We start from the raw sequence: 16,386 nt of genomic DNA, 5'->3' as shown, positions 1-16,386 counted from the left end.
ATATAAAATGTAAAAATAAAATAAAAATAAAATAAATACTCAGGGAGTGACTTAGCAAACAATCTCTCTTCTGCTTCTCCTTCATGAACTCCTTGCCTACACATAACTTCAGGAACTACTTACAACTTCTGTGAGCTTCTCTGAGTAATGTGAGGAAGCAGCAGGGGTGATGCGGCATCTCCAGGAGCTGGTTCAGAGAATATCTGGTCCAGCACACAGAGCATAGTAAGGATGTGTTGGCCTGAGCAAACATGCTCCCCAAACAGATGAACTGAGCACCACAGAGATTTTCTGCTGAGGACCTCAATGGGGAACAGGAGGAGCTCTTTCTGTTACAGGGGTAGGTCATGGTTAGGACATGTTCAGCCCTGAGCTAGGCAAGACTTCACAGGCAATCCTTCAGTCTTGGCTAAGGGGATGAATCAAGAATTGGGTGGTCAACAGTGCTCTTCTGAAGTCACTCTTGGGCGATATCCAGACTTCCACAGAGAAGCCAGATCATCCCTCCAAGACAAGTCATGAAGCCAAGGCGCCAAAGAGACGACAACAAGCTGGCTCCATGGCAACACTTCCTTGTATCCTTGCAGTTTCTTAGGAAACAAGAAAAGAACTTTCCAAAACTGCAGCTCCGCTGGCTTTTAAGATGCCCCATGGATCACTGATGGGACATATGAAGTCAAGATGAAGAGTGGCTCTGTGGGGGTTCAGCAAGAGACTAACTCCAGCTCCATGACATCATGGTTGGGTGAGATTGCCTCAAGTCAAGGGGCAGACTGAGGTTGCTTTTTATCACTTTGCAAGGAAAGACTATGCTGGGCTAAGGGGTGATTCACATACATTGTCCTGAATTAAGGCAACTTAGCATATCATGTGGTGGTCAACACTGTTTGCCTTGAGTATATGTCAGGGTGCCACAACCAGGTCTATTTCCCTGCAGCTTTGCTGGTTGAATGACCGTAACAATAAAGCTTTAATTTGATTTCCCTGCAGCATGTACCTGTAAAATACACATGGCTGGAAACGTCTGCCTGCCGCACACATGCACACTAGTTTTACAGGTATGTTTTTAACATTTTGTGTACACCCATTACAAAATGTGAGCTGTGGAGCAGACCAAAGTTCCCCAGGAACAAAAGCATCCTTGACAGTGGACAAAAACCCACAAAACTCCAGTGTTCTATTCGAAGCTCAAGAGCATCATTTGCTGGTGTAATCTGGAACTGCATTTTTTTAACAGAAGAAAGGAAGCTATTTCTTGTTCATTTCCTCTCTGCAAGGGATTAGGGGCTTCTGTAGTCTTGGTCCCTAAAAATGAACTTAGTCCCAGCTTCAAAAAGGACAGAGTGAACTCTAAAACGGTGTAAGGTATCTGAAGACCAATTCACCAATACCATGCACTGGGACACAGTGCTCTTTACTAAGCAATTTACCTGCACAAGAATAAAGAAGAATACTCTGTGATGTGGTTCTGTGATAGCAGGAGGAGAAGCAGCAGCAGCAGTAACTCTGCAAGATGGAAGTTTCTGAACTTTATCCCCAAATGTTCCCCCAGGTGAGAAATGTGCCAACCCCCCAATATAGCCCCAATCCCTCTCCCCTTATTGCCTAGTACCTTGTAGCCTTGGATGTCTCCATTCTGTGCTTCAGGAGGTGGTGGCTCCCATGTGACATCGAGCTGGGTGGCTGTGGCACTTTGAATGGCCACGTTCTGTGGTGCAGCTGTGGGGACTGAAAGGAGCAGAGGGAGTGGCTGTGAGAAGGCAGAGGTCTGAGAAATTGATAGACTTGCAAGCTGATGGAGGTGCAAGGACCTCTTTGCTTTGAAGCAGATGCTTGTTCCCAAGGGCCCTCCTGGTGAGCTTCACTTTTGCTCCTGGGTCTGTCCCATCTTGGGATTCGGGTCTGTTGGCAGCTTCCTTCTAATTAATCAATAGCAATAGCAATAGCAATAGCACTTACATTTATATACCGCTCTATAGCCGGAGCTCTCTAAGCGGTTTACAATGATTTAGCATATTGCCCCCAACATTCTGGGTACTCATTTTACCGACCTCGGAAGGATGGAAGGCTGAGTCAACCTTGAGCCCCTGGTCAGGATCGAACTTGTAACCTTCTGGTTACAGGGCGGCAGTTTTACCACTGCGCCACCAGGGGCTACCACTGCGCCACCAGGGGCTCAAGGAATGGATCTGCTGGTTTATTGCGTGGGGTAGCTTTGGGGAGAAAGGCTTCCACTGGAGCTGCAGGAAGGGCCCCTGCTCTCCCAGCTAAGCAAAAACTCTAGGTTTTATCCCTGACAGGTCTTGGGACAGGCAAGTCTGTAATCAGCTTGGATCCTGAGAGAAAGTGACTCCTGGAAAAGAGATGCTTGACTTACCAGCCTCACCCACAAAGACCTCCTGTGGGGAGCTGGCGGGTCCCTCACCCACAGCATTGTAAACACTCATTCTGATCTCATAGCGACGGTGCTTGTTTAAATCTGCAGGGAAAGCAAGACAGAGAATGCAAATAGTAATCACGGGGAGAAAAACAGAGGTCAGCTGCCAGCCATGCCATACCAAGTTCCCCTGTTCTTATTTTGCACTGTACTCATGCCAGAAACTCCTTGTCTGAGAAGCAGAAGGCACAAGATTTGTAATAACCAAAGAGGCACCTTGAGTCCAGGGCTGCTCTCAGAGCAGACAAGGAGTATGTTGTGTGACACCTGCTCTCACCTCCCCCCACCCCACCCCTTTCACCATTCACCTATTATCTGTTCCCATGGCTTTATCCTTGTTGCCTGTCATAGCCACCTAAAGCTGGGAGACGGTGCTGGGATAGCTCTCTAGGGGTGGAAAGGGAACAGAGCAAGGGCAAGGGCCCAGTTCATTGCATGGCTACAAAAGTGAATGTAGTGAAGTTTAGCTTCAAGCATGTGAATCCCTGTGCCAGCTGCTTAAAGGGCAGGTCCCTAGTCCTCACAGTTGTTAACAAAGCTTACCAGGCTGAAGGCAGTGTTGCTTTGAGGCCGAAATTATCTGAATAAGGCTTTCAGTATACAGGGAGAGGTTTCCCCCCCTCATCAGTTCCATTCTTTCCCATGGTACCAGGCCCTACCTATTGCCCCCAATATCTCATAAGGACCACCCCTTCCCCCTCTATTATTCCCTTTTGAATCATTTTGCACAGGGTGGATTTGATTTAAATCAAACTGATTTAAATCACGATTTAAATCACAATTTAAATCACTAGCAGGGTGGATAAAAATAAAAAAAATCCGATTTAAATCAAAAAAATCTGATTTAAATCAAAAAAATCGGATTTTTTTGATTTAAATTGGATTTTTTTGATTTAAATTGGATTTTTTTATTTAAATCAGATTTTTTTGATTTTTATCCACCCTGCTAGTGATTTAAATAGTGATTTAAATCAGTTTGATTTAAATCAAATCCACCCTGATTTTGCAGTTCAGATAGAATACCTAATCTAATACCAAAAAAATGCCATCTTAAGAAACCTATTGTGATTTGGGCTACATGGACAGAATTTGCGTGTGAAAACCTATTCTGCTATGTTAAGTGATCAAGTACAGGCTGAGTATCCCTTATCTGAACTGCTTGGGACCAGAAGTGTTCCGGATTAAGGACCTTTCTGGATTTTGGAATGTTTGCATATTTGTAATGGAATATCTTGGGCATGGGATCCAAGTCTAAACATGAAAGGTTACTGTAAACTGTATTAATTTTTTTTAAGGTTTTACTTAAAGTATAAACATGAATAAGCATTGAATTTACGATAACTACAGGTAGCTGTAAATGCAATGAAAACTAAGCCACAACAAGTTGGTGCTGTGGGTGCACGCCGTGGTGGTTTCTGGATGTCCGGATTAGGGATACTCAACCTGTAATTGTGTATCATCTGTGAATTCTGCTCATGGTGAGCTTGAAGAATTTGCCTTTCCTAATTGCTGGATTCCTAGTTTTAATTGGAAGTGAAAGCCACTGTCTTTGGCTTTAGGGTTAGACCTAGGATTCTAGAAGCTGAGAGTCTACAGACAGACCAAACAGGAGGGAGGTGATCCTTGTTCCCTCCCTCCTATGTGACATGATGGGATTGAGATAAGGACTGAATTCAGGGGAGATCAGAAACACAAACAGGGACAAATGCACAGGCAAGAGACCAGGTGCCCACTTACTGTCCAGCTTGTACTGTGTGAGGGAGGCCTCAGTCAGGTTCCGCATGGCGTACGTTGCTGTAGGGCAGCAGGTGGTCAGAAGGGAAAAGCAGTCAGCGCAGGTTAGCCACATGTAAAGAAACATTTTGACAATGCAAGCAGGGCTAAAAGACATTATTGGGGGAGAAAGCAGCTAGGCGAGGAACTCAACAGTCACAGCCAAGAACACTGAGGACTCGGAAAGGGGACAAATACCCAGGAAAAGGGTAGCAATCAAAGCTACCACACAGAACATACAAAGCCAACCAGAACCAGATGTGGGCATCAGGATGGCCAGGGTGCAGTTGCCACCATGGTTCAAGGGCCCATTGGTTCTGGATCCTGCACTGCCAGGAGGGTCCCAGACAGTAAGCTGGGATCTACATTTTTTAATTGCAGAGTTTATCCAAGTGCACGGAGACCAAAAGATGGTTTGTTTTTCCAGAACAGTTTGTGAATGCTTGCATGCAACACTGGTTTGCTATTGCAGGAGAGATTCAGGGCAAGTTGCTTTCTTATTCTAAGATGAGTTGGGAGCACAGTATACATTGGTATTCCATGATGGAAGTGCTTAGTACTAGGGATTGTTATTGGATGAATGATGGCTCAGGAATGATGGCCACACTGAGTGGTTTGTGCAGAACTGCTTGGAGGCAATGAGCAGAGCAGATATTTACTGGAGGACTGCTGGGGATACCGAATTCTTCTCTTTCCCAGGTCCTGAACCCTCCTGCTACCCACAATCATACTCACAAGTCAGTTCAGTCCATTTTGCATTGGGATTGCTGATACTGCGTGCAGTGAAGCCTCGCACGCCTTCATATGCCAATTCCCGATAGCGGATTCGGAAACCTAATAAAATGCCATTGATTTTGTCTTCAGGTGGAGCCTATGCAGGGAGAAACAGATAATCAAGAAGGGACTCACATACAATATCCACTTCCACCACAAGTGACACTTGCTGCCATCTTCTAGCAAACAGATTCTATGCTGTCTTACTCCCGTCTTTAAATTCTGCCACCTTTTGGATCCCACATCTATGGCCCAGTCAAGAGCTGGAAGAGCTATCTTCCATGGCCTGCCATTGCCAGTTGAGAGGAGTCAATGAAGACAGGCATTTTTATAGCCAACATAGCACTGAAGAATGAATGAGTGGGATAGAACAGCTGTACTATTAATTTCAGTCCCTTCAGTCTTTTCCTTTTATCAAGGAAACACATGGATCCACATTGCACATGGATCCACATTGCCATGCCCACCCCCTCCTGAAAAAGCCCCCAAAAGTGACTCCTCTCCTCACACTGCAAAAAGGCTCACTGTTTTCTACACATCATATCATAATATTTCATTAGCCAGAACCTTCTCCATGGAAGCTGAATCCTAACCACTATAGTACACATAGAATTCTAATGGAGAAGAGAAAGGAAGGATATGCTACCCTACCTGCCAGCGAATCAACACTGATGTGGTGGTGTGAGGTGTCACTGACAAGATGGTAGGAGCCTCCTCTGGGGCTAAGCAGAGAGAAAAAAGATGGGTAAAACAAAGGTGTTTGACAACAGGAAATGGCAGGCTGTGGCAATTTCTTCTTGAACACAAGTTTAAATGTTAAATGTTGGTGGTGAAGGCCAAATATGATTACCAGAAGTTTATCTTGTCCTCTGCACAGCTATATCTGTTCATACCATCCCCTCTGAATCCCCCTAGGGATCATGTTTCCTCTATTTGTCCTTTTATCCCATTGACCCCAGGTTTCTCACAGATTCAGCTTCTGCTCCATAATCCTTCAATGGATCCTCTTTAGTATGCCTAGCATTTCTTTTAAAACTTAACTCCAGACTAGTAGCGCATCTAGGGTGGGGCAGGCAGGGCATGTGCCCTGGGCGCCACTTGAAGGGGGGCGCCATTTTTTAAAATTAATTTTTTTTAATGGCTGCTGAAAACAAAATGGCCACTGTGCATGCTCAAATGGCCTCTGTGAGGCTCTAGGCCATGCTAGGCCTCTCAGAGGCCATTTGAGCATGAGTGGCGGCCATTTTAAAAATAATAATATTAAAAATAATATTATTTTAAAAATGGCCACCACACATGCTCAAATGGTCCCTGCGAGGTCCTAGAGGCTATCGTGGGGAGAGGGAACCTTTGCAGACCCCCCATGGCCTTTAGGAAGCCCCCCAAAGGGGCTACAGGTAACTTTTTAAAAAATTTAATATTAAGTCATTGTACATATATTCAGTTTGGCACTATGTACAGAGAATCAGGGCTTGTGAATACTGAGCTGAAGCTTATCAGTTAGGATTGTATTCATTTGCTCTTACTTTGCTTCTTGTGATAAGTGAGTTAAATGTGATGTCTTAAATCATATGGCTATTAATGGTGAGTTTGTCTTTGAATCAGTGTGAAATCCTTAGTATTAAGGCCCACTGGGAGTTTCTTGCTCTCTTTCTCTCAATTTAACTGTCTTTCTGAAATACTAGAATCTATTCCAAGCAGTGACACAGTTTACTCTGCATATCCTTTAATTATTTTCAGAGTATCTGGGAAAAGTCAAATTCTCCATTTATTTTTGAAACTTATGTAATAGTGATGCCCCAATGCATAGTAGTTAATTATACAGGCACTTCTGTTTAGTTTTCCAAGTACACCTCCACATAGTATTTGGGTATTTCATGAGCCCCAGCATACTGAAATTTGTAGTTTCCCAGCATATTTTAGTCTGGCTACATCCACTGCTAAATAGTTTTTGAAATATTATAAGATTAACGAGCTTGACTTGTATTTTTCAAAACCAGCAAACAAACCGTGTGCAAACAGGAAATATATATAAATACGCAAATTCTTGGATTCCTTAAATAATTCTTTAAACTCTCTTTAAATAAACACTAGAAAATGTCCAAAATTGTCCAGAGCACAGAATAATGAAGATGGTAAAAATATCAGTCTTGCAAAATCAGTATGAAGGACTGTGATGTAACAACAGAACACCAAAACAATTTCACTATTTCCCAAAGTAGTTGGCAAAGAGAAATGCGCTGTAATGATTGTCCGTTCAACGGACAATCCGTTGATTGTCTGTTCTTTGCCAACTACTTTGGGAAATAGTGAAATTGTTTTGGTGTCCTGTTGTTACATCACAGTCCTTCATACTGATTTTGCAAGACTGGTATTTTTACCATCTTCATTATTCTGTGCTCTGGGCAATTTTGGACATTTTCTAGTGTTTATTTAATGAGTTTAAAGAATTATTTAATGAATCCAAGACACATATATTTAAAAATATAATTATTTAATTTTTGAATTTGCATATTTATATATATTTGCTGTTTGCACACGGTTTGTTTGCTGGTTTTGGTTTGTTCTTTACACGTGTGGCCCTTTTGTTATATGTTCTGTTGACTTGTATTTTTCAGCTGATATAATGATAAACTTATCTGAAAGATGGGTGTCAGATGTTTGTACAGGGGGCGCAATTTCAGTGCTTGCCCTAGGCGCTATTTTCCCTAGATATGCCTCTGCTCCAGACTCCCTCATATGACTCAACTCTCAGTTTGCTCCCCAACCCAAAAGAGTACTCCAAGAGTAAGTCATAAAATTGAATTTGTAGCCAGCCAATGGTCAGTGTTAAGTGAAGCTCTTATCTTGGTATTCTAACATACACAGTGCCAGTACAGGAAAAATAAAAATAATGGAAGAGAATGGCCCACGCCACAAGATCTACAGAGGGGGTGGGGTGGGGAGAAAGATAGGGAGAAAGTTAATTGAGGGGAGTCTAGGGCTAGGTGTGGGGTGGATTACTCTATGGAGGTGTGACTACTAGATTATCACTATAGAAAGATACAAACTCCTCCCCAACTCTTTCCCTGTTCAGACATATTTTGATTAACCTAATGAAGGACTAGATTCCTAAGACAGGGCTGTTCCAGGAGAACCTGAACATTAGTGGTGTATATTGTGATGCCTTCAGCTTTAGGCAGTATTTTTCACATTGCACTATGGCCTCTATTCCTATGGCTGAAGCAGGAATCTGTCTCCTTTTGAAGCAACCCGTGTCACAATATGTTCACATACCAGCCTGTAATGTGGTGAGTGACTCTGACTCTTCACTGTATTCGCTGTCTCCAATGTCGTTGGTTGCTTTGACTCGAAATTTATAGGTGGTGAAAGGCTTCAGCCTGCAAGGGGAACATACAACACTTGGCTTGACCTTGCAGGAACAGTCAGGGATGCATCCCAGACCCACAGCCCTTGCTACCTTCTGCTTGCTAACCCATAACATTCCCAACTTTTAAAAGGACTTCAGAAAAGCCATCTTGATGCAGTTGTGTGATCCAATGGCCTGGAGCTGGGAGCCACCACCTTCTCAATCACCTTGCCAAGCCATGGGAGGTAGGGATGTGCACGGAACCACGGAGGCGTGGTCCGGCACTGGGGGGCATATGGCTTTAAGGGTGGGGAGGTAGTACTTACCTGCCCCTGCTGCTCTTCCCCCTCCAGTGCTGGACTTCGCTAAAACATTTTTGGGGCGGCAGAGTTCCTCCCTGCCGCCCCTGCCCCCGTCGTTGTCTGCGAGTTTGCAAGTAGTAGAAGCTGGTGCCACGCATGTGCCTGTCATCTCCACTGGCGCACGGGCCGCATACATCACGGCGCACGTGCTGGCGGTAGCGATGGGTGCGCGTGCCGTAACGGGCACATGCGTGGCGCCAGCTTCTACTACTTGCAAACTCGCAGACAACAACGGGGGCAGGGGTGGCAGGGAGGAACTCTGCTGCCCCAAAAACGTTTTAGCAAAGTCCAGCGCCAGAGGGGGAAGAGCGGTGGGGGCGGGTAAGTACTACCCCCTGCCCTTAAAGCCACACTCCACCCCCCCGCCAGACTGCCTGAATTCCGGACCGGTCTGGAGGCTTCTTGCATGGCCCCGGACCGGTCCATGCACACCCCTAATGGAAGGTTGGAGACAGGCCTGTAATTGCTTAACTCTGAGGGATCCAAGGCAGGCTTCTTGAGAAGCGGTCTAATGACTGCCTCCTTAAGACAAGGAGGCATCTTCCTTTATTAATAAGGACCTCCCTGCCTCCCAGCTGCTCCCGTCTCACCTGTTGACTATGAAAGATGATGTGTTGTGACTGACGGAAGCAGAATGCAGTGCCCATTTCCCTTCAGGCAGTTCCCGTGTTTGCACAGTGTAATACCGGACTGGTGAGAGCCCATCACTTCCTGGCTCCCAGGACAACAGCACACTCCTTGCCTTGATGTCTTCCTGCAGCACAACTGGCTTGCTGGGAGGTTGAGGTCGGTCTAGGGTTTAGTTTAGTTTATTGTTACAGTAATAAACCAGCACAAAATGAAACAACAACTAATAATTATACAGCAGAAAAATACTAGAAAACATAAAAAAAAGCTAAAGTGTCTTAAGTTCTAATAATTCCACAATATAACCTTAGTTGAAAGATTTAATCATCATGATTCTGACAGTACATGCAATAACACAAATGTCTGCTATGTTGATGGTAATATCATTATCATGATGATAGTCTAGGGGAGAGAGAGGTGCAAAATCACTGTAGGATGGTGGCACGGAGTGAAAACTGATGTTCAGCAAGAGATAAAGTATTCTAACTAGGTTCGCAAGAATCCCAGTTTTCCTTTTCAAAAGAGATTATCTGTATGTTGAAAAGAGTGAGGATCTCCTGCATTTTAGTATGACATTCCTATTAAGTCTCTTCAGAAAGCGTTTAGCACTATATCTCATCTGCACAAAATTAAGAGGGTTGGATAACTTTTCTCTAGGTGGGTTGTGTTCTTCAGAGGGGGGAAATTAGAGGGGGAAAATTACCTTATGGAAAACTGAAAGGACATGGCTCCCAAAGAATTAAAGAAAAAGAGTGGGGTGGGTTGTGGGGGAGAAGAAACAAGAAATGTTCATAAGAAGGTAAGCTAAACAGAAACATTGCTATGGAGGGATGATGGTGAGACACTGCTTCTCTGATATTCGATGTTATTGTTTGAAGGAGTACTCTTCATGAGTAGTCCTTTGCTTAAGGGGTACAGTGGGGATGTGCTCAGGGCTTAAAGGAGAAAGAAAAACAGAATATGAACAAAATAAGCACAACCTTTCCCAAAAGGTCACATAATAACACAGGAAATCATTACTGGCCACATTACGGGCCCCTGTCAAATGAGTGACCTTGACACATATGTGATCTGATCGATGAGATACAACTGATACTTTGGCCATTTTTAGGGTTTGCTTAATTTACTGGACCTGTGGTTAACCTACACTAATTTGGTTAGCAGTGTTGTGGAGTACTTTTTATGGTTTGCAATGAATTAACGTTTCTGTATCCAACTCTAATGTGAGAGATCCATGTAGACCCCTGAAGACCTGCCTCATTGTTATGTTGGGAAACTCCATTAGCTTTCAACTCTGACACTTGTTGAAGAACAAGATGGTAGACTGTGAGGTTCAAACTAGATGCAACATATAACTTGCAGTCAAGGTGATTTTGGGGGAGAGAGTGACTGGAGGGGAAAGGGTTAAGCAGCTCCCCACCAGTCCTCTGTTCAAAGTCTCAGCATCCTGAGACTGTTTAAATCAAACAAAAAACAGCAGGAGAAAGATACACTTGACTGTGTGTGGCATCTAGTTTGGGCCTGAGAACCAGCAGAATTCTAGATAGTACCACTTCATACTACAGGTCTGTAGATGGTGGGAATATCTTTGAAAGCCACATTGTGCAAAGAAGCCTCTCTCTATCTCCCTCAGGCTTTAGTAGGCTTCTGTTTTTTCTCTAGCTAATTAACATAGTCCTGCCTAGGAACACATGAGGGGACAACCCATAGAGATGACCTTGACCCCAGCAGCTGAGAAAGTCTAGTACAGGCCATTTCTTGATGTGCTAGAAAACTTTATTACATGCAGCATATTCTTCATGTGAATGAGCATTAAAAACATGATCCTTCCCACATATGAAGTGGAAACATTTTGAATTCTACCTCCTCTACTACCATGTTGTTCTGTGGGATATATAAAAGAGTGCTCAGTCCTACAGAAGACCCACTGGAAAGCACTGGCCACAGCCTCTGGTCTTAAAAACACACATCCCATTTCCCTCTAATTCCAGCCATTAGGTCCTTTGCTGGCATATTTACCTCTCTTCTCAGTGGTGACCACCAGTGCTTCTGCTGCCTCGCCCCAGCCTTTCCGGGTCTGTGCTGTGATACGGAAGAGATAGGTGGACTCAGGTCTGAGACCAGTAGCAGTAAACTGACGGGCACTGGGGTTGAGTACTTCCACACTGGCCGAGTTGGCAGTGGTGGTGTTGAGGCGGTGGGTGATCTGGTAAGCTGTAATTGGAACACAATGCTGTTAGTAAACGCTTGGCATTTCATATCCCCACCCTTTCATATCTCCATCCTTGTTGTAGGCCAAGAGGGTGAAGCCATGCCAAAGGCAGTACACTGAATTATGGAAGTACATTTAGAAGAGGATATCCATGGATGCAGTCCATAGCTTGTGCACTGGATTGGCCTTCCTTATCCTCCCACAATACTTAGGGAGGAATTAAATGCTATCGAAAATGGTGGACTAAAGAAGGTGGGAAGTGAAAATAGTTTGAGCCACTCTGGTCTTTGCGGTGGGGAGGGGTTACCTGCTTACCCAGAATGATACCATTGGGAGCAGCAGGTGGCTGCCAGATGAGCCGTACAGATGTTGTTCTCACTTCTGGGAAGAGGATGCCCACTGGGGGCCCAGGCACTGGAACACATCAAGACAGAGGAATGAGTGAGTGCTCAGATGGAGTTACTAAGGAACACACATATCCATAGACACAAGAAGAATGGACTGGGCATATTTGAACATGCACCTGCGCTCATCGGGCCCCTGAGCCAAAGATGAGGCTTCTTGCTCTATGTGTTTATTCTGGGACAGGGGATGTGTTTGGAGTTGCTGATAATGCGTGGTGAAGGTTGTGCTATAAGTGCTGGTGTAGTGCAGTGGCTAAGCTACAATCAGGATATCTCTATGAAAATCCTGTCTCTGTTATGAACTCACCGGTGACCTTACATAAACCACCCTCTTGCACCACAGCCTCCCATCTGCAATATGGATAATAATTGTTCAATACTTCCCAGGGTTATTGTAAGGATTTTAACAAGATAATGTACGTGAAGTGCTTTGAACACTCGAAAGTGCTATACAAATGCTAAATAGTATTTTTATTCCAGTAAATAGTCCTGCAGTCTCCTAATGTATAGATTGAGCTTGTCTACAAACTGTGTGTGTGTGTGTGTGTGTATGCGCGTGTGTGTGTGAGAGAGAGAGAGGGAGGGAGAAGATTTAGGCTTTATTTTAGCTTGATTTGCATAGCCTTGGAATAGCCTTGGAATTATTAAGAATAATTATATACCACTTTTCAACAACAACAACAAAAACTAAAGTGGCTTAGAAAAAGAAGAAATATGTCCACAAAGGGCTCACAATCTAAAAGCAACACATGACCATTTTGGGGTGTGTGTGTGTGTGTGTAGGCAGGACACAATCTACCTTCCCCACACCCACAATCCTCACTGCTCTGGGATCGCTTGTGCTGTGCGCCCACATGACTGCCACGCAAGCGATCCACGAGCAGTGAGGGGGAGAAAGCAGGCTGAGGCCTCCCGTATTTCTGCAGGCACCCCAAGTGTCCACGTGACTGAGAGGGGTGCGGTAGACACCACTTTTAGCCCAGGGTAGAAAACCTAGGCTAGCTGGTTGCAGAGCACTGGGAGAAGGACCAATCCTGCTGCTCCATATGACCAGCCCTACCTGCAAGCCCAGGTAGGGCTAGTCTTATGAACGAACTTAAGGCAGGCACCAGCAACAGCCACTGGAGAGACGCGGTGCGGATGCGGATTATTATTATTATTATTATTATTAATTCAGACAATAGGGGCAGTTGCTCTCCTTCAGCTAAATACAGAGAGAGCCACCACTTAAAAAGGGGCCTCTTTGCCCACTTAGCAGGGGTAAAGACTAGACTGGTGCAGCCTGAAAAATGCTGGATCCGATCCGATCCAACCGATACATTGTCGGAAGGACAGACGTGTCCCCCCACTGCCCTGCAACTGTCAGGTCAGGTTGTGTTAGATCAGAAACCTGTCATTCCTGCCAAACCCAAGTTAAATTCCAGTGAGCCACCTCTCAACTGAGAGGTGCCACTGGCCACTTAACTTAGGTCCGACAAGAATGTCAGAACTCAGATGGAGTTCAGACAGGACAGCAGGGAACTCAGTCAGAGAGTCTGACTGTCGGAGCTCCCTGCTGTTGTTCCCAAACTTACTCTGATAATGCCCAACAGAGGGAATAAGAGGGAATAATAATTCTTCCCGTGGTAATAAGAGTCTCCCCGTCTCTAGTGGCTTTAAAAAAGTGTCTGAAGACTTTCCTTTTTACCCAGGCTTTTAAACTTTTTAAATTTTAGATTGTTATTGATTTGTTTTAAACTGTTTTAGCATTTACTTGATTTCAATGTTTTGTTTAGTGTTTTGTTGTTGTGAACCGCCCTGAGACTTTGGTTTGGGGCGGTATACAAATATGTCCAATAACTAACTAACTAAATAAAAAAATATTGGGTCCCACCTGTCTGCTTGACTGTCATCATAACCCTTGATACCCTTGATTCCAGAATGTTCCTTCTTGCCCTGGGTTATCCCTCTCTCCTGGGTACCTACCATCATCCAGTGTGCGCTCCAGGATGGGTGGATTGCTGGGCATACCATCGCCGATGCGAGTGAAAGCCAGTACTCGAATTTCATAAAGGACATATTTGCCCAAGCCTGTGAGTTGGGCACTCCGTGAAGCATTTCCCTCCACCAACCAGAACTGGGCCCTTGCATCCGAGTCCTTTTCTTTATACATGACCTGAAAGGGAAGTGACAGGAATGATGGAGGCACGGTATACTGACTTAAAGAGGCAGTGGCAATGGATTACTCTTCCCAGTAGTGCCTGGCAGGTGCTATCCAGAGGAGAGACCACAGCTGAGGGGGAGGACTTGTTCCTTTCTAGAAGTACTGTATAGAAAGGGGAAGAGTCCTAGGTCAGAAAGTGGGACATTTGGAAAGCAGCTGAGTTATGAGGTGAGACTAAAAAGAGACGGGCTCAAAAAGGAAAAGACTGGAGCAGGCTCAGAAGAAGCAAAAGGGTAATTGTGAGGAGAAGATGAAGGAGGTAGGAAAAGGAAGCAAGGAGTGTTTTATTTAGGCCTCTGCTGGCTAATGAGGTGTCTGGGGAAAATCAAAATTATAGGGTTGAAAAATACTCACTGAGGAATACTGTGCTGTGTCTGCTTTCTTCCCTGTCTCCAAAAATGTGTCCCTTTGTGCAAGCATGAGCTAGTGTCAACTTGAAGCACTATGGTGAGTAGTTCATACTCATACTGTAATCTCTAAGGGGTAGGAGCTGGACGCTTTTGTTTTATTGTCATGCTATAGACATACACATCCAGCCTGCAGCTTGGAAGGTCACCACTGGGTTATTGTATACCAGAGACACCAGATTTGGAGACACGGGGACTGTGCATTGAGACTGGCACAGACACAGCTGGGGAGAAGGAGCACAGGACTGGGTTAGTAGTGCGCCAAGGGCAAGTAGAGTGCCATACTACACATTATATTAAGCCCAACATTAACTGATAGGACCTGTACTGTAAGTGTCTCTTTTTAGCAAAAATACAGCTGTGAAGGGGCCCAATACAGCTCAGGACTGTGGCACATGGGAGGAATTAACATATCCCATTTATACTACTTTTTTCTGCTGGAACCACCCTACCCCCACAAAACAGCTATTTGCCCCTCAAGGAACTATATGCTGCAAATACTTGCTTTGGCAGCAAATGGTGCTCCCAAACCAGATTAGGCCTGCCAGGACTGCTTGTCCCTTTTAAAAGCTTAAAACATATCTGTTTGGCCTGGCTTTCCAGGGTTTTAAAATCGGTTTTAATATTTTAACCCGATTTCAGGGTTTTTAATTACTGCGATTGTTTAATTGTTATTATATTGTTTTTTAATTTTTGTTTTAGCTTTTTACTGATTTAATGGTTTGTTTTAATTGTAAACCGCCCTGAGCCATTTTGGAAGGGCGGTATAAAAATCAAATAAATAAATAAATAATAAAAGGGACCCCCTGGGACATTTACTGACTCAATTGATGACGGGCTTAATGTAACATGTAGTTTGGCCCTGAGACCTGAGATAGCAGGGGTCAAGGGCCAAAGCACCAAGGGAGACAATGAGGGTAAGCCCAGATTTACAGGGACTTCCAGTTTGGGACTGAGGGGTATTTGTAAATTTGGGTGTGTGGAGGGTGGTGTAGGAGCGAAAGGCTGCCTAGCAGGGAAGGTTTCCAATACCTACTTTATAGCCCAGAACAAGACCATTTCGATCAGCCTCAGGGATGTCATTCCACCGCACCAGCATAGAAGTGGACGTGGTAGCCAGGGCTGAGATGTTGGTGGGACCAGATGAAGGCACTGTGTGCAAAGAGAAGAAAAGAAGGGAATCAGTGCCACACTGGCCATTTCCTCAGAGATGGTTCTGTAAGGGAAACACGGTGGGGTCCCCACAGCAAAACCCAGAACTCCACATGCAAAGTTCCAGGCATGCAGTGAGAGGCCTGCCAGACTGTCTCATGGCCTACTGACAAGGCTGGGGTGGGGAGGGTACCTGACTCCCGCGTTCGCCCCACCACGGTCTGACTCCATGGCCCAGGCCCAATGGCATTGAAGGCCTGCACCTGCACACGGTACTCAGTCCATTCTTCCAGATCCTCAATGGTGAATTCACGCTCCACACGGTCATGGATGGTGTGGGCCAGCGTGCGGCCGCGCCCATCTAAGCGTGAGTAACGCAACCGGTAGCCCACCGACTCAGGGCTGCCATTGTACTCTGTCTCTGGCAGGGGCTGGCGGAATAAAGGAAGCATTATTGCTGGCCTACAGTCTATGCCTTTCCCGAACACTTAAGTCTAAGGTGTCATTTCTTTCAAACCCTATCTGTTGCCAAATTTCAAGAGCTTTCTAGGAATATAGAACTGCTTTCACCCATAAGGAAATAAATAATCAGATTTCTTTTTAACAGTGATTTTGTAGCCCCTTTGTACTTAAATGGACACATATTTGAACGTGGGGCTGTAGCAAATGCCCCAAATGGCCAGAAA

General features: G+C 44.9%; 1 protein-coding gene across 7 annotated transcripts in view; it reads right to left on the bottom strand.

Moving 5' to 3' along the window:
* SDK2 (sidekick cell adhesion molecule 2) overlaps positions 1–16,386 on the bottom strand; it is a 446,383-nt gene that overhangs the window by 45,736 nt on the left and 384,261 nt on the right. For all 7 annotated transcript variants that reach the window (XM_053295774.1, XM_053295769.1, XM_053295771.1 and 4 more), the window contains 12 exons: positions 15,894–16,131; positions 15,585–15,700; positions 13,904–14,093; positions 11,850–11,948; positions 11,342–11,536; positions 9,286–9,487; positions 8,261–8,364; positions 5,636–5,706; positions 4,946–5,081; positions 4,175–4,231; positions 2,378–2,479; positions 1,613–1,728 (listed from right to left, as the gene is read on the bottom strand). In XM_053295774.1, coding sequence (XP_053151749.1) covers positions 1,613–1,728; positions 2,378–2,479; positions 4,175–4,231; positions 4,946–5,081; positions 5,636–5,706; positions 8,261–8,364; positions 9,286–9,487; positions 11,342–11,536; positions 11,850–11,948; positions 13,904–14,093; positions 15,585–15,700; positions 15,894–16,131 — 1,626 coding nt within the window. The remainder of the gene's footprint in view (positions 1–1,612; positions 1,729–2,377; positions 2,480–4,174; positions 4,232–4,945; positions 5,082–5,635; positions 5,707–8,260; positions 8,365–9,285; positions 9,488–11,341; positions 11,537–11,849; positions 11,949–13,903; positions 14,094–15,584; positions 15,701–15,893; positions 16,132–16,386) is intronic.

The sequence above is a fragment of the Hemicordylus capensis genome, chromosome 2 (assembly GCF_027244095.1).
Source record: "Hemicordylus capensis ecotype Gifberg chromosome 2, rHemCap1.1.pri, whole genome shotgun sequence".
Lineage (NCBI taxonomy): Eukaryota > Metazoa > Chordata > Lepidosauria > Squamata > Cordylidae > Hemicordylus > Hemicordylus capensis.
This window is presented reverse-complemented; position numbering and strand designations above follow the sequence as displayed.